General features: G+C 43.0%; 1 protein-coding gene across 1 annotated transcript in view; it reads left to right on the top strand.

The window, feature by feature from the left end:
- The window catches only part of LOC138595069 (B-cell receptor CD22-like), a 34,587-nt gene extending 17,502 nt beyond the window's left edge, over positions 1-17,085 (top strand). Inside the window, exons 7-13 of the mRNA XM_069666386.1 lie at positions 7,687-8,043; positions 8,171-8,326; positions 12,138-12,398; positions 13,064-13,300; positions 13,566-13,826; positions 16,001-16,261; positions 16,943-17,085. Of these exons, the coding sequence (XP_069522487.1) occupies positions 7,687-8,043; positions 8,171-8,326; positions 12,138-12,398; positions 13,064-13,300; positions 13,566-13,826; positions 16,001-16,261; positions 16,943-17,085 (1,676 nt within the window). The remainder of the gene's footprint in view (positions 1-7,686; positions 8,044-8,170; positions 8,327-12,137; positions 12,399-13,063; positions 13,301-13,565; positions 13,827-16,000; positions 16,262-16,942) is intronic.
- The last annotated feature ends 7,507 nt before the right edge of the window (positions 17,086-24,592 follow it).

Raw genomic sequence — 24,592 nt, 5'->3', positions numbered from 1 at the left:
GCTGCAGGAGCAGTTGAAGAAGATCGTTGAGAAAGTGAGGGGATCTGTTGGACGGATGGACAATTACAAATCCTGGAGAGCTACAGAAATACATGGACCTGAGGGATGAAAGACCTAGCTAGAGACTTGAACAGTGGGTCAGACTGGTTCTACAAAATGTCATCACTGCCTTTAGGGGCCACTCTACCAAAATGGCACTTCTGTCAGTAACGGAATCACTGCGTCTGTCTAAAGCTGCTGGACAGTCCTCAGCTCAATTGCTGCTGGATCTGTCAGTCGCCTTTGACACAGTGAACCACCAAATCCTCCTCTCTACTCTCTCTGAGCTTGGTATCTCAGGATCTGCCCTCCTCTGGTTCATGTCCTACCTCTCAGGGAGATCTTTTAGAGTATCTTGAAAGGAGAAGTGTCCAAAACCCACAGCTTATCCACTGGGGTGCCTCAAGGGTCGGTGCTCGGTCCCCTTGTCTTTTCAATATATACCACCTCATTTGATGCAATCATCCGCTCCCATGGTTTCTCATACCAGTGCTATGTGGACGATATCCAGCTCTTCCTGTCATTTCCACCAGACGACACTACGGTCTCGGCATGGATCTCGTCAGGCCTTGCCGATATCTCTAAATGGATGAAAGAACGCCATCTTCAACTCAAACTATACAAGACTGAGCTCCTTGTCATCCCAGCCAGTCCCTCTATGCAAACACTGATCAATATCCAGCTTGGACAAACTGAACTCATACCCACTAAGTCTGCTCGGCTCCCAGTCTGCGCTCGCATCAAATTCAAATCCTTTTGCTCGCTTACAAAACAGCAACAGAAACGGCTCCTGCCTACCTGAACGCCCTCATCCAGGTCCACACTCCGTCCCACCCACTACGCTTTGCCAATGACAGGCGCCTGGTACTCCCATCACAACAGGGCCCTAAGTCTCAAACTAGACTCTTCTCCTCAGTCGTCCCCAGATGGTGGAACGAGCTACCAAACTCCAATCGGTCTGCAGAGTCCCTTTGACCTTTAAGAAGAAGCTAAAGACCCAGCTCTTTATGCTGACCGATCTCACTTGAAGCTGTCCGTTGCTTGTGTTGTATTAACTCTCAGATGTACGTCGCTTTGTACAAAAGCGTCTGCTAAATGAAACTGTAACATTGTAGCATAACTATTTATCATCTGCTATTAATGACCAGGAACTGAAACACCAATAACCATTGGTTTCAAATACAAATTTCTGGCTCACTTTCCTTTTTTGCTTTGATTAATTCTAACTTCTGTCTTTGTAAGTGACACAAGCCTTAAATACTGTCTTTCAGATTTCCATCTACAGAGAAATAATTGAACCTATTTGTCCACTGTCCACAGATACAAGCACCAGAGCAGGACGGTGATGTTCTATATGCCACTGTCCACTTTTCCAAAAAGCAGGCTGATCCTATCTACTCCAACATCACACACACAAGACGCAAGAAAGAAAAGGGAGAAGAGATGGTTGTGTACTCTGCTGTGAAATTTAACAGTGCCAGTACAGCGCAGAGGTAAACAACGCCTCACATGACATTATATTACTTAAAGATAAGAACTGTAATTCTCATAATTTTGTTTTTAACTTTATTTTGTCCTGTTAACATGCTACATTCAATGTATTTCTCCTTCAGACCCAGCAGGGAGGAAGCTGCAGAGGATCCAGCTGCATTGTACAGTACAGTCATCAAACCCCCCAAAAAGCATGCACCAAGGAACCTCTAGTCTACTTTCATCCATGGAGACCCTTAAAAGAAACCACTTTGAGTATTAAAACACATTCCTCAGGAAACGCTAGTTCAAGAACGCAGGTATACTAATTATGGCAGTATATGCTTTGTGTACGACTTAGCATTTAAGTCAACTGTAACAGATACGTAAAGTGTTTATGAATGATTGTAATAGATTGTGAACTAAAACAAAACCCAGCCATCTTCACACCATCTCCAGGGCTTTGAAGGAGAATCATTTCAATGCTCTAAACTTGTTTTATTTTCTAACTTTTTCATTTCCTCTATTGTCGTTATTTGTACACTCATTTTAAATTATTTATACTACTGTTACATTCCAAAGTAGCGTTCATTGCTGCTTTCTTTATTCTTACTGCAGTTAATGGGCCTAGTTGTTTTGTATGTATACCTGTCTGTGTTGGTAACATTATATTTGAATATATCCTCTGATTTGCATTTTATATGTTATGTATTTTTTGGGTTTTGCTCTGCAAAGAAAGAAAAGTAAGTGGAGAAGAAATAGTTTTGTTCGCTGGTTTATAATGTCTGTGTCAGGGCTTGTTCATGTTTTTCCCTTCATTTTTTGTTCAGTGTCTTGGTGTGCTTAACACAAACTCCTGCTTCCCTCCTGTTACTTGAGCACATTTATAGATTAGACAATAATCTCCTGAACTGTAACTTTCTCACTGATTTCAACCTCTGAATATAGTTAGTTGAAATGGCATTCAAGTAGCCCGTCATCATGGCTGCGTCTGTGCCAAGATAATACAGATACAATTCATTGTCATACTTCTTGAACAGGTTATATAAATTGGCCAATAATATCATTATTAGATGAGCCACTAACACCTTGTCTTTTCTCTTTATAAAGACCGGAGACTACAGGTAAGAGTGCTGGATCTTGGGTGGAAAAAAAGTGACGACTCGGGACTTGACTTGCCTTAACTAAGGACCTGACTTGACTTGGTATAACCTGTGACTAGCCTTGACTTGAAAAAATGACTCGAGACTTGCTTGAGACTTGGACCAAATGACTTGAGACTTACTTGGGACTTGAGCAAAGATGACTTGGTCACATCACTGGTATATAGTATATTAGTATTATAGTATTAGTACCATCTATTAGCATGTTCATTCACCCATCATGCACTGAGCCAAAAGTTAACAAGTGGATGGTCAGTGTTTCCCACAGGATTTTGTGAGACTATGGTGGATGGACTCCGACTACCAGATAAAGGCAGTGTGTTTTCATGTCCGTACCAAACAATTAACGACCATGCTTTTTTTATTCAGATCTGGATGGCATTGTTTTTGGGCCGAGACCTATTTACAGTTTTGACAAGCGCATCTATTTTAAAGACACAGAGGGAGAAAAGAAGTGAGTCAGGGAAAAGTAGACATGGCGTGCTCTAAAATGAGAAAAGTTGACAGCAACAACAGAGATTTTAATCAAGACTGGACAGACTCATATGATGTTCTGTGACTGTGGCGATTATTAAACGTGGACACCGTCTGACTCCGTCACTCTGTCTGTCACTGTTAACAGAGACTCCAGGCTGCAGTTTAGTTCAAACTTCACTGATAAACCTGAGAGTTACACAGAGCTACATCAGGCTTCATCATCAAATGACCAGTTTTCCACTTATGTCTGCACTTCTTTTCTTATGTTTGTGATCTCTCTCTCTCTCTCTCTCTCCCCCTCTCGCTCTCTTCAGGTCCGTTAGTGCACAGTATGTTTAAATATTATTTATTTCATTATTTATTGTCCGTTTTAAAACTCACCATGAAAAAAAGTATAACTGCAATTGCTTTTCAGCAAAACATGAAATAAAATTTGGCTGAAATAAAAGGTAAAGTGAATCCTCTGATTATGGTAAAAACTTTATAAGTCATTATAATCCTGCCAGGAGGCAGAGAGAGCAGCTTCAGTGAAGAAGTAAAGCTCTCTCTCTGCATGGACGACATTAGACTACCATGTGAATTACGGCCCTTCAAATCCTGCAAGAATGTGACATTCAGGCTTGAAGTACCAGACAATTATTATTTGAATTAATTTGTTTTCATTTACAAAAATAATGACACTTATATCATAAACTGGGGCATAAAAATAAACCTGAATACAGAAAATAAAGCTTTTGACACTCAGAATTTCCCTGAGGAGACTCTCAATAAATAAGGATTGAAAAAGGTGGAGAACAAAGGATGCGGAGGGCCCCATGCCTGTGTTCGCCTTGGGCCCCCATATTGCTAAGTCCGCCACTGGCTCGCGGTGCTGCAGCCGCTAATCTCCCCAAACTTTACGTTCTGTCACTGCCTGCATCGATGCATGATCGCCAACTTCTGCATCACGCTGCATCAATTCCACACCTCTAATAACTGTGCATCGGTGCAAAAACATCATGTTTTGTTGTCTCCTGTCACTGTACCTCTGAATAGGGATTTAACGTAAGTAAAACTTTCCTTCACACCATGATGTTAAACTTTACGCCAGTCCGCGGATCACCTGCGTGCTGAACCGTGCGATCCCACCGCGAGATGGTAAGTGGGTTTTATTTATTTACTTTTTTCCCACATTGTTAATAAGGAAGTAGAAATGTCCATCTTCATTGTTTAAAAAAAGACGAAACAAACAGCCGACTTTGTCAGATAGCCGCTCCACTGTTTCCTCGTATACAGGATGTGCAAGTTTCACTTTTAATGACTTCTAACACATTAGCCACGTTAGCTTTAGCCTTATTAGGTTATAATGTTTCACAATGCTTTTAGCTAGTTGTTGAGTTTGCCTGCAGAGAAGCCAGACACAAGCTTTTTCAGTTCTACTGTTGAGAGATGAGACATCGAGCTTCAGATATGTCCCTGAAGGATTAGGTCAGATAAAACTTTGATTATTGGGAAGATGCTGAAGAAAGAGAAACTGAGAAGTGAAAAGGGGGAAACAACAACAAATGACTGTATATATAGATGGACTCCACCTCCTCACGTTGTACAAAAATGAAGCCAAAACCCCCCAGAGAACACAAGAAGCTGTTCTGCTGCAGACTGAGCTCCTCTGAGGGATCTTTGCCGTTTTTTCTGGTAAGTTAGATGTGTTATTCTGGTAGCATGAGGGGCTGTACTTTGTGTATTTTGGCTTCTTTTTTTTTTTTTTTTTTTTTACAACAAGAGGAGGGGGAGACAAGTCGTCCATCGTTTTAAACAGTCATTGATTGTGTCCAAGATCTGCTGATAATGCCAGGTAATGTATATACAACTCTTTCACAGTGTATAAAGAGGAAAAACTCTTTATGAGCCAGCGTGCATCGCATGTGCAAAGTACTATTACAATATCTGTGAGACCAGGTTGGTGCAAACGAACCCTTGCCTTACCCTGGGACCATGATTAAACGTGCATCTCTTCCTGTGTCAGAGAGACATCTCTGTCAACATGGAGCTCTGTCAGTTTGCACCCGCAGACACACCCAGTAACTTCTCCTCTGCATCAGCTGCTGATTTCACACATTTCTTTGGCTACATTTTCACACATTTGATCTTTTTGTTACTTTTGTTCTTAATCTGCAATGACTGTGACCTGATACAGTATGTAGTTAGTTACAGTAAAATGACTTGATATATTAGTCCAATTGTTGCTCAGCCAACATTTTTAGTAGCATCCATCCATCCATCCATTATCTTCCGCTTATCTGGTGCCGGGTTGCATTGGTAGTAGCATATATTGCTTATTATTCAATATTAATACGTCAGTGAGAACCTTCTTTCATGCAGATTAATGATGTAAAGAGGAAGGAAGTCAGACAACTTCTACAGCTTGACTTCTGCCTTCTGATGACCACAAAAGAGCATTTTCTGTGAAGAGAACATCCTCTCCCTGTTGTAAGTAGAATTATCCATTGATATGACTGATATGTATTTGCAAAGGTTCTTTACCGTCCCTGCTGATGTGTTTTATTCTCTCTGAAGTCACACAGGGATGAGAGGAGCAGCTATGAGTTTAAAAGCAGCAGCAGCAAGTGGGTTGGTTATCGTCCTTCTCGTTGTGCCAGGTACTGTACATCCTCATTTACATTGTAAGACATTTATTAAGCTTATTCAGAACAGGCTTCATATGTTTTTAAACATTTTATAAAAGAACAGACTTCCTAAATGTGCACTTTTCTGGATTTAATGTGAGATATGACGTTAAATGATACAAACCATTTAAAGCATATTCACTTGTGTATTTACAGATTGTTCTGTATCCTCATGTTTCAAAGTCTTTAGATGTGTTTCATGTTTTCACACATGAAACATCTGTTTGCATCATGTTACATGAACTTTTGAGAGGTTTGGAGTATTGCACATGACGAGTAGTTCTCTAAGGCTGGAGCTGTCAGTGGTACATCTGAAGGATTCAGTAACTTAAGAGTTAAGTTACGGAAGTCTGTATTTCCTTAATGAGAAGAAGGGGAACCAACTTTGCCAGTGCATCAAGTTACTTACTGACGTCTGTGAGAGCCTGACCGATACTGGACTTGTGTTCATTGTAGGTATTATATGTTATAATTAAAAGAATAACATTCAAAATCTGAAAAGTTATTGTCACATTTGCATGACATACAAAATTCAGACGATCTATGGACCGTCTGTCGCGGGGCAGAGGTCTGGAGCTCAGCCAACAGTCCGCAGGTCGGGACTCAGTCAAAACGTAGCATCACGGTGACATGGCTGTCTCTCTGCTCTGCTCTCTGTCTGTCTGTAGCACCGTAACTTGAACTTCGTTATGAGACTTGAAATAGACTTCACAAAACGTCTTCATTTGCCGTTCTGTGAATGAGAACAGTCCGCGTGGGTCTCACTGCTGTATGGAGCTGCAGGTGTGACGGAGGGCGGAGTAGACAGACGCACACACCTGGCAGCAGCGCGACGATGGCTTATCAAAACAAAACCCTGTCTCTTCCTGCGGGGTTGCACGGAGGTGTAGACGTGTAAGCTTGTTGTTTAGAGCGTAACCGCTGTGAAACTAGCAGAAAATAGAGCTTAAAGCTCCTGTACCTTCATTACTATCGAACTTCAAACTAACTGAGAGCCAGACTGTACACACGGAATCTCGTCTGTGCCGTTTAGATGCGCAGAGGGTAGAAACAGCGGTGCGCTGAAAGCAAGCTTTCTTTGGCTGATTACTGTGATTTTAACGTGAGTTTGTTGTTCACAATGTTTCGTTCTGTATGGGAAAGATAATATGCTGCTCCCCTTCGCTGTGTGTGCTGCTCTGCTCAGCTGTGACGCGCACTCTGGCAGCGATAGGGACGTCCTCATTTCCCATCATGCCTGCCGCCTAGTGCTGACTGAGTAGTTTAAGTTGTTAAGTTTATGTTAGAAATTGTCATTTTTGTGCTGGTTTATAACCATGAGTGAGGAGGCTGTTACATTTCTTCACTCAAGCTCTATTATGGTGGAATAACTTGGAGCTTGGTACTCCTGTTGATGAAACAAACGTTATACCCTCTGCTCGTCAGGAGGTGTAATGACTTTGTCTCACAGCACTGCAAGAATGAAAGTCATTAATAGTGGAGCATGTTGGATGATATATATGCTGATACTGATATTTCTGCAAAATGCAATGATCAGCAGATGAAATCAGCTGACCCGATACATCGGTCGGGTTGTTGTCTGTGTGATGTTTCCATGCATTCCTGATCTCTAACACTTTGTCTTTGATCTTCTATATGTCTGTGTTACTGTGCCTTAATAATAAAATAATAAATAGATAAATTATATAATAACAACCACTTTAGAAAAGCATCACTTTCCTCAGACTCAAGATTTACTGCCACCTAGTTTTGGGAAATGTATTTAAGTCATGGAGCCGGTTTCTTTATTGAAACACCTGTACAGGTAATTGTCGAGTGTTTCGTCTGTTGTGATGATCTTAATGTTTTTTCTGGTGTGCTCTGTGTTACAGTGGTACAGGGGGAGACTGACTGGAGAGTGACTTACTCTTCCACTCAGATCTGTGCTTTAAAAGGATCAACTGTGGACATACCCTGCACCTACACATACCCATCCACAATGAATCAACAAACTACTGAAGTTCAAAGCAGCCTGTGGTTTGCTAAGAGGAGAAACAATGGACCTGTGGATCTGACGACAGACTCAGACTACACAGGTCGTGTTCAGTATCTTTCTCATGAGAACGACTGCACTCTGAGAATCACAGACCTGAGAGAGAGCGACTCAGCTGAGTACAAGTTCAGATTCACAACAAACCAACAAGATGGAAGTTTTACTGGTTCACCTGGAGTCACTTTGTCTGTCACAGGTAACAGTTTCACCAGAATAGTTGGTGTTTTTTGTGAATACTACTTTATCTTTGTGGGTTTTTTGTATCTGTGAACTTTATTGGTTTATTTTGAAATAACATTTCACTTCTTTCTTCTCATGTTCAGACCTGCAGGTGCAGATGGAAGGATCATCATCATCGACCTACGCAGACCTGAAGTGTCACAGCAGCTGTAATGTGGCTGATAATCCTTCATATGTCTGGTTCAGTAATGGAGTGAAAATGTTTGAAGAGACATCTTCTCTTAGAAGGTCTGCTTATGGTAACAGTTACTCCTGCGCTGTTAAAGGACGTGAGGGATACCGCTCTCCTGCAGTGTGTGAGTTGACTGAGAACAATATGGGGAGGAGGGAGGGGGGGATCTGAGAAGAACTTAATCAATGTGAAATGTCATTCAAATAGTTTGTTAAGGTGCAGCAAGTTGCTTGAACCAGCACGTTGGCAGAAATCACAGTGTGGGTGGGCAAAGAGAAAATCAGGTGGGTCTAGCCCGTCCGAGACCAATCATACTTAATAGGTTCTGAATCGCATTTGTTAACCAAAATAGGCCATTACAACTATACTTGCCTGAATGCACCAAAGTTTAATCATACAAGCCTTATGCATCACAGGCACAAAGACAAAGATTTGCTATGCTCATCGCATAGCCTGGCACGGCGGTCCACATGTTCACACAAACACAGCTGACAGACGCAGCAGCATCATTAATTAAAGCGTATGGATGGAGGTGCACCGGCACCAACATGCTCAGTAACATTAAAACTGTCACATAACAAAACCTGATGCAGACTCGCAGCGCTGAGAGGGGGAGACCAGGGGCACGGAGGGAGGGAGGGAGGGAGGGAGGGAGGGAGCGGGTGATTGCGGACTGAAGTGATGAAAAAACATCAGTCTGATCATGAAACTTCGTTTGATCATGAAGCCTGATGCTCCTCTTCAGCTCTCGCACAGCAGACTGGAGTCTCTGTTAACAGGGACAGACGGACAGAAAGACCTGCGTGATTAGCACACAGATCCACGTCTGTCCTCCCCGCGCTGCGTTATTAGAAACTATGATGAACTGATCGCAGGTTATAGCTCCTGCCCATGCCATTCAGAGCATGTAGAGACGTAGACCTATTTTATACTGTATAGTAACTGTGCGCGGGAATACGGACAGATCGCGACGTTATTGAGCCAGGTACAGGGCATGAGAAACACACAGATCTGTGTCATATCTGCTCCTTACCTGACGTCTGTGGTTAAAGCTCCTGTGAGGAGTTTTTCACTGGTCATGAAACGAGTGAAATTAATTCGGATGACTCTATATGACGTTCAAAAGCAAACCAGACCATCAGTGACAAGACTGATTATTTCTATAAAGTTATTTTTAATGCCTGCGACTGCTGGGGGGGGGTTGGTGTCAGACGAGGCGATTGACTGCACGCTGCCTTTGTCTACATTTTCCAGGGCAAAAATTTAAAGTGAGTTATACTAACGCCGGGAACACACTGGAGGCGGAAGTGCCGCGAATAGCCGCTAAGCGCCGAGAAGCGAAGCCCGTTTCCTTTCGACGCCATGTTCACCGATTGTGTTGTTCACATCAGAAGCGCCGCGGCGCGCACCTCTGCGGCCGGCTCGCGCCCTGCAGTGATCGTTTTGGCGCCTGGTCTATTTTTTGCGTGAGCCGGGAGCGTTCGCGTCAATCCTGGCAGGAAGTCACACATGAAACAACGAGAGAATCCGGTCAATTTTCAAAATTAAAACAATTTTCAAAATAAAACACCGCGATTGACAAATGCGATGTTATATTTGTGTGCTTTTATATATTTGTCAGTATCTAAACAGAGCGCGAGAGAGATGAAGATACACACACGCACGCACACACACCCACACACAAAGAGAGAGACACAAAGTGGCCTGGCTATAGGGGGTGGGGGCAGGGTGTCAAAACACACACGCAAACAGAGAGAGAGAGCATGATGAAAAAACAGCTCCGAATGTGAGTAAACGACAGCTGAGGAGCAGAGGCGCTTGTCGAGCGGCACGGAGAAATGCGCGTCTGGTGTGAACGGAAGTGCTCCAGCTCGCGCGCGATTTTCGTTGCGCGGCGCTTCGCAGCGCTTCCTCGTCCGGTGTGTCCCCGGCGTAAGACTGTTAAAGAAAGCAGGATGAGATGTTTTGTCAAAAAACCACAACTTCAGCATGTACAGGACAAAATCAGCAAAGAGATGAGAGGTACGGCTTTGTCCACAGGGGGCGCCAAACCAACACAAACAGAAAGTTCCTCACAGGAGCTTTTAAAAGGCTTTGCTGTGAGTTCTTTCTTTGACGTTGCCATATTTAACATTCATTCAGGCTATTATATTAACGTTTGTTGAATATAGCATCAAAGGTATGTTGTGTTCGTGCTAGTTGACCGTCGAAGTACTAGCGACTCCTAATGAGTCGAAGTCACCGCGAGTGATTTATCGGTGAAATGGGGTGTATCTGAGATGTGAACCTAGCCTGGCACGGCGCCCACAAAGCACGCACATGCATGCAGCCATATTTCAGACTATTTCACTGTATGAACCTCGACCGCCTGTGTTGGACCTTTCGGGTGTGTAGAAAACACATTTTATTTAATTGTAATTAGATTCTGACCGATCCTATCGGCGTGTCTAGAGATTGAAGTTACAGCGCTGTGTGTCGTGAGTAAATGTCGCCGTTGGAGAATCGAGTGCTAAATCACATGCTGCTGCTGACGGGGGAAAGGGTTGAATGAGCAGCCCTGTCGTTGCTACTTGGCTGCACTCGTTGAGGAGAAAGCTGGCGAAGGTGTGTCGTGTTGAGAATGATGGCGGAACTTTCTCCTCCTCCTCACGTCTATTTGTGACAACCTTAAGCAAACTGATTTTTATTTCAACCTACATTAAAAACAGCTGTCTAGCTGACAGTAGGCCTCTGAACAGAAACATTCCTCTGTGAAAGAAGGAGGGGCGGCTCGCAATCTGGCATTTGCAAAGTGCACGGCTACTCAAACAATCTGACCTATCATCATCATCATCATCATCATCATCATCATGTGGTGAACAAGAATCATTTCATTTGTATTGGTGGAGTAGTCAGATAATTGAAACCGTATTCAGCCTACAGCTACGTGCCTGGCTTGAACAGTAAAAAAAAAGTGAAAATCGGAGCCTCTGGATCTCCCTACAAGAAGTACCTTAATGAAATCTCCGTCTTTTTCTCTGTTGTTATGAATTTAATTCTCCTTCCTGATGTGCTCTGTGTTACAGTGGTTCAGGGCTTTGGAGTGACTTACTCTTCCACTCAGATCTGTGCTTTAAAAGGATCAACAGTGGACATACCCTGCACCTACACATACCCATCCACAATGAATCAACAAACTACTGAAGTTCAAAGCAGCCTGTGGTTTACTAAAGAGAATTATTATGGACCTGTGGATGTGAGAACAGAGTCAAAATACACAGGTCGTGTTCAGTATCTTTTTCATGAGAACGACTGCACTCTGAGAATCACAGACCTGAGAGAGAGCGACTCAGCTGAGTACAAGTTCAGATTCACAACAAACCAACCAGGTGGAAGTGTTAGTGGTTCACCTGGAGTCACTTTGTCTGTCACAGGTAACAGTTTCACCAGAATATTTGGTGTTTTTTGTAAACACTGCTTTGTATCTTGTTTGTATCTGTGAACTTTATTGGTTTATTTTGAAATAACATTTCAGTTCTTTCTTATGTTCAGACCTGCAGGTGAAGGTGGGAGGATCATGGGATTATGCAGACCTGAGGTGTCACAGCAGCAGTTACACCTCATTTGTCTGGTTCAATAATGGAGTGAAAATGAATGAAGAGAGATCTTCTCTTAGAGTCTCTGTTAATAATAAAAACAGATATTCCTGCGCTGTTAAAGGACGTGAGGGATGCCGCTCTCCTGCAGTGTGTGAGTCTCATCCACAGTGTCACTAACACAACTTATATTCTGCTGTGTTACTGTGCAGCTGATAATAATATTTGATGAGGTACTGGATCATAGTACTGACAATTTAAGCATCCAAGTGTCCATTAAAACACAGATGTTTTCTCCTCCAGATGCTCCACAGGATCCTGCTGTGTCTGTGAGTCCCCCTGGTCAAATAGTTGAGAACAGTTCAGTGACTCTGACCTGTAGCAGTGATGCTAACCCAGCAGCTACTTACACCTGGTACAAGGAAAATGTCCCACAGCCTCCCCACACAGAAGCTCAGCTTGTCTTCAGCTCCATCCAGGCCTCTGACTCTGGAAAGTACAACTGTGCAGCTGCCAACAGGCTGGGGACGAGGACCTCTGGAGACACCAACATTGATGTGACATGTGAGTGAAACAACCCTTAATAAAATAAACATTCAGGCTGACTTTGCTGATTATATTTGCTTTTTTCTGTAGTTTCAGTCTTTGTTGGCGCCCAGATTTACTCCGCTGTTCAGGGTTATGCATTCAAGCTTCCCTCTGTGTTAGTGAGTCACTCTGGTGAGACAGTGGTTGGTAGTGGAGCATGCAGCTGGTGAACGAGAAGATTCTTCACTGCTAAATTAATCTGTAGTTAACCTACAAAGTGTTCACATTTCAAAGCAGCTACAGTCTGTGAGAATCTGCAGTCTGATCAGAAAATAAAAGATACTTAATCTTAGAGGACATGAAGACATGTGGTTCACTGTGTGTTTACTGCAGTTTGTCAGTAAGAAAGTGACACACTCTTTTAACTATACAGCAAATTATCCATCAACATTCTGATTTATTCAGCTGAATATAACAACAGTTGGAGGCCTGGATGAAAAATAATAGATGATATAAATTGTGGTTTTAAAGACACTGCGGTTTAATTCTCTCACGTGTTCTTTCTTCATGCTGGCTATTGGCTCCTGAACCAGAAAGCCAAACAAACCCAGCAGATAGAGACAGCTCTGACCTTCTGTAATGAACATATGAAGATTTAAACGTCTGTATTGTGTTAAAATGAATATTTTTGTCTTCTCAAGATGCTCCAAAGAGGACCTCTGTATCAGTGAGGCCCTCTGCTGAGATAGAGGAGCGCAGTTCTGTGACTCTGACCTGTAGCAGTGATGCTAACCCAGCAGCTACTTACACCTGGCACAAGAAGAATGGACATGTGGAACGTCAACCTCGCAGCCCAGGGACACAACTTTCCTTCTGGTCCATCAAAGCCTCAGACTCTGGAGAGTATTACTGTACAGCTCAGAACCAGCTGGGGAGAAGTGAATCTGGACCTGTTTTAATTGATGTGAAATGTGAGTGAACAGATTATTATGACGACACTGAAGGTACAAATCATCTATTGTCACAAAGTGATGCCACACAGCGCTATGTTTCTGTGTTTCTGTTCATGGGAAATGGCTTCATCTAATATACCTGTATGTCTGATATGTATATCTAATATTTGATCAGTTATTGGATGTTAGTATTGACAATTTAAGCATAAAAATGTCCACATGACATTAAAACAGATGTTTTCTCCTCCAGACGCTCCAAAGGATTCTTCTGTGTCTGTGAGTCCCCCTGGTCAAATTATTGAGAACAGTTCAGTGACTCTGACCTGTAGCAGTGATGCTAAACCAGCAGCTGAATACACCTGGTACAAGGAACGTGGTTATCAACCTCTCAGTACAGAAGCAAAGCTTGTCTTCAGCTCCATCCAGGCCTCTGACTCTGGAAAGTATTACTGCGCAGCTGTGAACAGGCTGGGGAGGACAACATCTGTATCCACCAGCATTGATGTGAAATGTGAGTGAAACAACCCTTTAAAAAAAGAAACATTCAGGCTGACTTTGCTGATTATATTCGCTTTTTTCTGTAGTTTCAGTGGTTCACTGTGTGTTTACTGCACTGTGGCAGTTAGAAAGTGACACACTCTTTTAACTATACAGCAAATTATTCATCCAACATTCGGATTTGTTAAGCAGAATGTGATGAGACATCATTTAGGTGGAGGCCTGGATGAAAGATAATGAGATTATATGAATCGTGCTTTTATAGACGCTGAGGTTTAATTCTCTCACGTGTTCTTTCTTCATGCTGGCTTTTGGCTACTTGGCAAACCCAACAACTAGAGACAGCTCTGACCTTCTGTAAATTTGTAGATTTAAATTTCCGTATCGTGTTAAAAATATATTTTTTTCATCTCAAGATGCTCCAAAGAGGACCTCTGTATCAGTGAGGCCCTCTGCTGAGATAGAGGAGCGCAGTTCTGTGAGTCTGACCTGTAGCAGTGATGCTAACCCAGCAGCTACTTACACCTGGCACAAGAAGAATGGACATGTGGAACGTCAACCTCGCAGCCCAGGGACACAACTTTCCTTCTGGTCCATCACAGCCTCAGACTCTGGAGAGTATTACTGTGCAGCTCAGAACCAGCTGGGGAGAAGTGAATCTGAATCCGTTTCAATTGATGTGAAATGTGAGTGAACAGATTATTATGACGACACTGAAGGTACAAATCATCTATTGTCATTGGTTTTCATATTGCATGCCATTTTTTAAATCAGTTATCCATCACAAACATCATCTATTGATTGGTAGTGTTATACAGATCGAGGTGGAAGGGGAACTTGTTTGGTATGGAGGTCGGGGGGATCTTCTCTGAACAACCTGGATGATGCCATTTTACCTTAAACCTTAATTACATTAAATCAGAATCTGAATTTGGGTTTATTGCCAGGTAGGTTTACACATACCAGGAATTTGGTTTGATAAACGTTGTTGTCATTTAAATTTGTACCTGAAAAAACTTTATTTTACTTTAGACAAGTTAATTTATTACCTATATTTGAAAAAGTTTCCATTGTTTTATTGTAATATTAAAATATTTGTCCTTATCTTATTCATTTTCAGATACAGTTCATGCAGTGTCCTCACTGTTGACCTCGTATCAGCTCCTGCTGTCTCTCTTTCTCCATTATCTGCTGCTGTTTCTCTCCCCTCTTTCTGCTGCTGTCTCTTTAATTCATTACAGCATGCTGTGGGATCATCAGATGGCCCGCTAAACCAGCGCCTCCAAAAAGTGGTGCCTTAGCTCACTGCCTATATGGCCTACGCCTTGAGCTGGCCCAGCTTGAAGGCCACATTATTCATTTAATTTTTATCTCCTCCAGATGCTCCAAAGGTTCCTGATGTGTCTGTGAGCCCCTCTGGTGAAATCAGAGAGAACAGTACAGTGTCTCTGACCTGTAGCAGTGATGCTAAGCCTGAAGCTGAATTCACCTGGTACAAGAAGATTGGACCTTGGAGTGATGAACTTCTTATTAAAAAGTCACAGTTTGTCTTCAGGTCCATCCAGGCCTCTGACTCTGGACAGTATTACTGTAAAGCTAAGAACAAGCACGGGGAAAATACATCTAAATACATCTCTTTAAATGTAAAACGTGAGTGAAACAGCTCAAACAAAAAGCAACATAAAGATGTTTACTTACTTAAAATAGTTCTTCACTATTCAATCAATCAAATTCAACATGAGTGTTGTCTTTATCTATGTTTGGTTTTTATATGTTTTACTCATGTCTGTTTTTGTTTAATTTTAATTTATTAATGCATTTTCAGATGGTCCAAAGCTTCCCTCTGTGTCAGTGAGTCCCTCTGCTGAGGTAGTGGAGGGCAGTTCTGTGACTCTGACCTGTAGCAGTGATGCTAAACCAGCAGCTAAATGTACCTGGTACAGGGAGAACCAAACACAGCCTCTAGGACCAGAGAGAAGTTATCATTTGACCTCCATCAGCTCCGATGATAGCAGGAACTACTACTGCAAGTGTGTGAATAATTACGGAGAAATCAATTCTTCACTTCTGTTCGTAGATGTCCAGTGTAAGCCACGCGACTCTTTTCTTCTTTTCATGGAACAAAAGTTCTTTAAATCATTCATTCAAATATTAATGGAGTTTGTCTCTCTATATTTTGTCCTCCAGATGGTCCAAAGCTTCCCTCTGTGTCAGTGAGTCCCTCTGCTGAGATAGTGGAGGGCAGTTCTGTGACTCTGACCTGTAGCAGTGAAGCTAACCCACCAGCTAATTACACCTGGATCAAGGAGCATGATGACTCACCAAAAGCTTCAGGACACATTTTTACCATCAGCAACCCAGGACCTGAACACAGTGGGAATTATTACTGTGAAGCCAAGAACACAAGAGGACGTAGTAACTCCACTGTACATCTGACTGTTGTGGCAGGTAAGTTTCACACAGACATACTCCAGTATAAGTAAGATGTTGACAGCTCCTCCATATGTGAAGGAGGAGGCACACAGTTGTCCTATTAAATAACAAGATTAATCGACACGTTATGATCTGAGTTTTATGCTAACAACATAAACTACATAAGTTCAGCAAGATCTTGTTATGGTTAAAACAGGCCAATGTTGATTGTCAACTCCTGATTCAGCACTTCCAGCAATCTGTGAAGTTGGAAGCCCAACTTTGTCCTTCTGCCTCAACAGCTTAGACTGACAGTACGATGTTCACATGTACAAATATTCAGGTAATTTGTCAAAGTTCCAAACAAAAAAGAACCCAAAAAACATATTCAGAATGGGCTGAAGACAAGTCCAAAGAAAGTTTCTAAAACTGGAAAAGTATCATCTTAACCCAAATGTCTGAATCAGAAGATGCTTCATTTGGAAGGCCTAATTTGGAATATCCAAATAGTATATATTATTTTTGTGATCGCGGTAATTGGAGCATACAGTCTGGTCCTCCTTTTTTAAAAATTGGTAACCAAAACCCGGTCTGACACTTTTCCCAAGGTGTGCCATCCAAGACAGCCCAACAATGTCTCATCTACCCCCTGGAACTTGCAACAGCCTTGATTAGCTTTTAGGGATATACTAAGTCGGACTTCCCCCATGTCCTTAGACTCTCTTAGGCTTCACCCAACAGAGGATGTGTTGGTCAGGCTCAGGAGCCCCTTAAAGTTCCCTATTCTGGGTCAGAGGTCCTTTTGGTCTCCTAGTACCTGCCTGCTGCCTGCAGGAGACCCCAAGGTCAGCCAAGCTTGAAGCCTTCCTTCATGATTAGAATCATCTTACGGAACCACAAAGGCAACCATAGATCTTTGTCCGATGGTGTTATGGTACCAAGTGCACCAGTGAACCTCCCTATGCTCAAATATTGTGTTTGTTATGGCCAATCTATGACTAGCACAGCAGTCCAATGACAACCACCACTGTGGTTCAGTTTGGGAAAGCCACTCTTCCCAATAACCCTCCTCCATGTTTAGTGTGGAAGTCTCCATGTGGAACTAAAGAATTCCAATATGAATCCAGGATGCCATCCAGGGACTTCGACAAGGGTTTCACAGCATCAGGGACGTTTGACTTTTGTCTTGGTCATCATTTTGTAATTTCATCAAAAGAAAATACATCAAGTTGGAAGAATATGTTTGTATTATTATATAATGGGGTAACTTTCTGCTTGACCTGAATCAATTGTCAGCCTTTTAATATGATCACTGTTTCTTTCAGGAGCGTGGAAACTTATTGCTCCTGCCACAGTCTCTGCTATTTTCCTCGCTATCATATTCATCTGTGTCCTCCTATGGATCATGTGAGCAGTTCTGTTTCACCAAAAAGCATTAGATACCATCGAGATTACTGCCATGGTTTAACTTTCTAAATATATCCTACTAGAAAGAGGAAGGCCTCCAAGCATCCATCTGAGCCTGTTGAGAGACCAGACAACAGAGAACAGGTGAGGAAGTTCATAAATTCAAAGAGGGAAGTATCTTTTTGTGTCTCGGTTTTCAATTTAAGACCAAAAAGGAATGCCTACAAGGATTCACTCTGTAAAAGCTTTGTTACAAGTGGAAATAGATCATGAAGCCTGATGTTCCTCCTCAGCTCTGTGTTTATCAAATGTATGATACACAGCAGACTGGAGTCTCTGTTAACAGTGACAGACAGACAGACAGACAGACAGACAGACAGACAGAAAGATCCGCGCGATTAACACACAGAAAAAAACGATTCTTAAGAGACACAGCGGATAAATGTTACATCAGACAGGAATGAAAGGAGAGGTCTCCCCTTATCGTTCCCGTGGATATGGGGAAAGTGGGTGGTGCTTAATGTGACCCAGGACACGTGTGCGTTCACACTACTAGACGTATGTGGATAAATGTGTCCCAGACCACTTCCGTATGTGGCCTGAGTAATCAAATCTGAATGTGTCTTCAATCCATCCTGGGAGCGTTCAGACCTGTAGTTAAGTCTGTCCACTTGTGATCTGATCACGAAGACCACATGTTGATACCAGGTCTGAACGGGGTCTTATTCCAACAAAGACAATCCCTTTTAAGCTGCTTACATGGCTAATGGAAAAATAATATTCCACAGTTTTTCACATTTACTTGGAGCCTATTGCCAATCCTTGCAAACTGAAGGCTTGTTGGTTTGTTTACAACGCACAGAGCTGACATGAAAAAGGATCTTGAACCTGATCTGGACAGATATGTTGAATGTGCTGTTTAAATGCCCAGATAATGCTCCCTAGAACTGAATATCACCATATCCCACTTATCTTAATTATAAAATGCTACAATATGAATAAGGTATCTGGACCATGACCCATAACAGAGTCGGAATATGATCATAATAATATGATAATATTGGTCGAAAATTCTAATACATGTAAAAGTATTCATTGACACACCAGGAGCAGGTGGATTTGGGCTGGTGTAGATACTGTGGTGGGTAGTTGAGGAGAGAGGAACAGGTGAGCAAGTTGCTGCAGGAGCAGTTGACGAAGACCGTTGCGAAAATGAGGGGATCTGTTGGACGGATGGACAATTACAAATCCTGGAGAGCTACAGAAATACATGGACCTGAGGGACGAAAGACCTAGCTAGAGACTTGAACAGTGGGTCAGACTGGTTCTACAAAATGTCATCACTGCCCTTTGAAGAAATAACAACTATTTATCATCTGTTATTAATGACCAGGAACTGGAACACCAATAAAACCATTGGTTTCACATACAAATCTCTAGCTCCCTTTTCTTTTTTGCTTTGATTAATTCTAACTTCTGTCTTTGTAAGTGTCACAAGCCTTAAATTCTGTCTTTCAGATTTCCATCTACAGAGAAATAATTGAACCTATTTGTCCAATGTCCACAGATACAACCGGCCAGGCGGGAGGCTGATCTTGAATATGCCACTGTCAACTTTTCCAAAGAGCAGTCTGTTACTATCTACTCCAACGTCACACCAGCAAAGCCCAAAAGACACAAGAAACAAAAGAAGGAAGAAGAAGAAGAGATGGTTGAGTATTCTGCTGTGAAATTTAACAGTGCCAGTACAGCCCAGAGGTAAACAACACGTCACATTACAACAATATATTATAAAAGATCAAAGAACTGTAATTCTCATAATGTTGTTTTTAACTTTATTTTGTCCTGTTAACATGCTACATTCAATGTATTTCTCCTTCAGACCCAGCAGGGAGGAAGCTGCAGAGGATCCAGCTGCATTGTACAGTACAGTCATCAAACCCCCCAAAAAGCATGCACCAAGGAACCTCTAGTCTACTTTCATCCATGGAGACCCTTAAAAGAAACCACTTTGAGTATTAAAACACATTCCTCAGGAAACGCTAGTTCAAGAACGCAGGTATACTAATTATGGCAGTATATGCTTTGTGTACGACTTAGCATTTAAGTCAACTGTAACAGATACGTAAAGTGTTTATGAATGATTGTATTAGATTGTGAACTAAAGCAAAACCCAGCCATCTTCACACCATCTCCAGGGCTTTGAAGGAGAATCATTTCAATGCTCTAAACTTGTTTTAATTTCTAACTTTCTCATTTCCTCTATTGTCGTTATTTGTACACTCATTTTAAATTATTTATACTACTGTTACATTCCAAAGTAACGTACATTGCTGCTTTCTTTATTCTTACTGCAGTTAATGGGCCTAGTTGTTTTGTATGTATACCTGTCTATGTTGGTAACATTATATTTGAATATATCCTCTGCTTTGCATTTTATATGTTATGTATTTTTTGGGTTTTGCTCTGCAAAGAAAGAAAAGTAACTGGAGAAGAAATAGTTTTGTTCGCTGGTTTATAATGTCTGTGTCAGGGCTTGTTCATGTTTTTCCCTTCATTTTTTGTTCAGTGTCTTGGTGTGCTTAACACAAACTCCTGCTTCCCTCCTGTTACTTGAGCACATTTATAGATTAGACAATAATCTCCTGAACTGTAACTTTCTCACTGATTTCAACCTCTGAATATAGTTAGTTGAAATGGCATTCAAGTAGCCCGTCATCATGGCTGCGTCTGTGCCAAGATAATACAGATACAATTCATTGTCATACTTTTTGAACAGGTTATATAAATTGGCCAATAATATCATTATTAGATGAGCCACTAACACCTTGTCTTTTCTCTTTATAAAGACCGGAGACTACAGGTAAGAGTGCTGGATCTTGGGTGGAAAAAAAGTGACTTGACTCGGGACTTGACTTGCCTTAACTAAGGACCTGACTTGACTTGGTATAACCTGTGACTAGCCTTGACTTGAAAAAATGACTCGAGACTTGCTTGAGACTTGGACCAAATGACTTGAGACTTACTTGGGACTTGAGCAAAGATGACTTGGTCACATCACTGGTATATAGTATATTAGTATTATAGTATTAGTACCATCTATTAGCATGTTCATTCACCCATCATGCACTGAGCCAAAAGTTAAGAAGTGGATGGTCAGTGTTTCCCACAGGATTTTGTGAGACTATGGTGGATGGACTCCGACTACCAGATAAAGGCAGTGTGTTTTCATGTCCGTACCAAACAATTAACGACCATGCTTTTTTTATTCGGATCTGGATGGCATTGTTTTTGGGCCGGGACCTATTTACAGTTTTCACGAGCGCATCTATTTTAAAGACACAAAGGGAGAAAAGAAGTGAGTCAGGGAAAAGTAGACATGGCGTGCTCTAAAATGAGAAAAGTTGACAGCAACAACAGAGATTTTAATCAAGACTGGACAGACTCATATGATGTTCTGTGACTGTGGCCATTATTAAACGCGGACACCGTCTGACTCCGTCACTCTGTCCGTCACTGTTAACAGAGACTCCAGGCTGCAGTTTAGTTCAAACTTCACTGATAAACCTGAGAGTTACACAGAGCTACATCAGGCTTCATCATCAAATGACCAGTTTTCCACTTATGTCTGCACTTCTTTTCTTATGTTTGTGCTCTCTCTCTCTCTCCCTCTTGCTCTCTTCAGGTCATTTAGTGCACAGTATGTTTAAATATTATTTATTTCATTATTTATTGTCCGTTTTAAAACTCACCATGAAAAAAAGTATAACTGCAATTGCTTTTCAGCAAAACATAAAATAAAATTTGGCTGAAGTAAAAGGTAAAGTGAATCCTCTGATTATGGTAAAAACTTTCTAAGTCATTATAATCCTGCCAGGAGGCAGAGAGAGCAGCTTCAGTGAAGAAGTAAAGCTCTCTCTCTGCATGGACGACATTAGACTACCATGTGAATTATGGCCCTTCAAATCCTGCAAGAATGTGACATTCAGGCTTGAAGTACCAGACAATTATTTGAATTCATTTGTTTTCATTTACAAAAATAATGACACTTATATCATAAACTGGGGCATAAAAATAAACCTGAATACAGAAAATAAAGCTTTTGACACTCAGAATTTCCCTGAGGAGACTCTCAATAAATAAGGATTGAAAAAGGTGGAGAACAAAGGATGCGGAGGGCCCCATGCCTGTGTTCGCCTTGGGCCCCCATATTGCTAAATCCGCCACTGGCTCGCGGTGCTGCAGCCGCTAATCTCCCCAAACTTTACGTTCTGTCACTGCCTGCATCGATGCATGATCGCCAACTTCACGCTGCATCAATTCCACACCTCTAATAACTGTGTGGCCGAAGGGAGGGAGTGAGAAGAGTCGAGAATAGCCAGGCAACGCCACCTGGGGAATTGCACCCCAGGAAATACAATAACCACTCTTACTTTAGAAGAGCACACAAGTTCGTTACACCAATATGTTTAAAGAGGACGAGAGACGGACTTCCACATACAATAAGTTTTATTAATTCAAATAATTGAATAGGTCTAAAAGAACACAAAGATGTCACAAATGCACGGCCTGAGTGTCAAAATAATAAAGCACTGTAAATTGTGGTAAAAGCATACACAAATGGCAGGAACAGGGCTAAGGCTTAGCTTGGCGGACAGACTAAAGCAAAGCAACCAACAAAATAAACCCACTACTAACCACCACGTGCCACACCAAATTCAGGGAAGTGAGAGGGGAACCACCACCGGGGGGAGTCTGCCGCACGCTACACCTGCTCCTGTCCTGGAAAAGAAGAAAACAAAATTATAATACCACGTGTGATGGGACACTCAGGCAGATGGATTGTACAGTTAAAACAGAATGATACTACACCACGCACACTCACACCCAACAGACAAAGAAATAAACCTAATAACTAATTAAATGATAGAGACCAAATAGGAATCTATAAGAAAACAAAGTAACACGATAATAATGAACAAAAAGAAACTTAACACCAAAAACTCAGCTGTGAGCAGGGACCAGGAATAATATTCCCTTTCAATAAGCACACGAACACAACAGCTGAATATTAAACTAAATAAACCACAAAAGAAAATATTTAACCCAAACGAATAAACCCAAATAAACGAAGACAGAAAGGAATTAATCAAATCAATAAGAGTTGTGGTGGGATGGAAAACCCGGAGCTGCGTGGGCACACGGCAGAATTACTGTGTCCCTTTAACCCACATGTAGATCACGCAGCAGCAGAAGAAGACGGCGGAGACGAAGCGACCGCACCAGGGCTGGGGGGCCGTGGACAGCCGTCCTTCACGATGCCCAGCTGGTAGTCCGCGTCACCGAGCCGTGGCAGCGCAGCCCCACACCGAGCGCAGGGGGAAGAGGAGAGACAAACTGTGGCCTCAGCAGCTACAGCAGGACAGAGAGCAGGACAAATTCAACACGAGGACAATAAGCCAGCAGACGTCTGTAACAAAAGAGCCAGCTTACCCGAGCGAAGAGAGCTTAACCCCTGGCCCAAAACACCTCCACGGTTTCCTGGTGAGGGCAGAGAGCAGACTCCACACTCCTCAACCTCCTCACAAAACGGCACCAATCAACACGGCCGACAACGCTGTGGAGCCACAAAATCACCGCAGCTGTAACACCATGATGCACAATAAAATCAGTCTATAAGTATAGCAACACTCGCCTACCGTACAAATCCCGCTCGGGGCAAACAACCGGAGCACGCCAGCAAGCCCTCTCTCAGTGAACGCCAGGCAATAGTGTGCGCACCCGCGAAAGCGCGACTAATGACAGGTGGCACCGCTGCGCAATCAGGCACAGGTGGTATTGATTGAGTGGAGGTGGAGCAGCACTCAACCTGCCACATTCCACCCCCCCTCTCTGCGTCGTCGCCCCGATGACGAACTACTAGTTAAGCACACCACAGCTAGGACCAAGGCCTAAACAGGACAGACTGGGCGTTTACCACCGGCAGTGCAGGTTCAAGTACCCTATTACCCCTGATGCCAGCAGGCTGGGGAAGACGATGAACGTTGGAATGTTGACCGGCGGTGGAACGGCCAGTTCGACGCCAAGCTAACGGAGAGGGTCTGGACTGACCACTAGAAGGAGCGGCAACCGGACTTTAGCCTGGGTCAGGCTGAGCGTCTACTGGGGTCGTCACAGCAAGCCCCGTAGAGCGGGGTTGGACTGGTGCCTCGGCGGCCGAAGGTGCAGAAGTTTCACGGGCCAGCAGCCATAGCTCACCATCTTCAGATGAATCAGAGGAGCCCAGGAGCGCTGCTGAAGCGGGTGGAGACAACGCCCTAGGAGAGTGAGCACCGGAAACAACCTGGGCCTTCAGCATGTCTCGGTGCACTTGCCGAGCCCTATGCAACTCCTCTACAGGGGCAATGGTGTAAACCGCTCCGTCTCCGGATGGGGCTCTCAGCACCTGGTAAGTCACTGGGCTCCACTTGTCATGGAGCTTATGTCGACCCCTAACACCAAGGTCTCGGAGGTAAACCAGCTGGCCCACCTGCAGAGGGGCCTCCCGAACGTGCCGATCGTGCCGCTCTTTGCGTCGACCTGCAGCAGCCAACAACCGCTCACGAGCATTCTCAAATGCCACCTTGAGCCTTGCCTGATGCTCAGTCATCCAGTCCTGTACTTCCCCCGGCTCTGGGTCCCGGACCCGGCCCAAAAGAAAGTCCACGGGGAGCCGAGGCTCTCGACCAAACATCAAAAAGAAAGGTGACTCTCCTGTACTTTGATGTGGCGTAGTGTTATAACAAAACAACACTTGCGGGAGACAGGAAACCCAATCCCGCTTCCGGGAGGCCGGCAATGTCCGCAAGAGGTCATGGAGAGTTCGATTAAATCGCTCACACTGCCCGTTGCCGGCTGGGTGGTAAGGAGTTGTTCGCGATTTGTCTACCTCGTACAAGCGACAGAGCTGTTGGATCAAGG

This window comes from Semicossyphus pulcher, unplaced genomic scaffold (assembly GCF_022749685.1).
Source record: "Semicossyphus pulcher isolate SPU_LCO1_2020_fin unplaced genomic scaffold, fSemPul1.0.p SCAF_17, whole genome shotgun sequence".
NCBI classification, from domain to species: Eukaryota; Metazoa; Chordata; class Actinopteri; order Labriformes; family Labridae; genus Semicossyphus; species Semicossyphus pulcher.
Note: the sequence above shows the minus strand (reverse complement) of the source record. Positions and strands in the feature narration are given on the sequence as shown.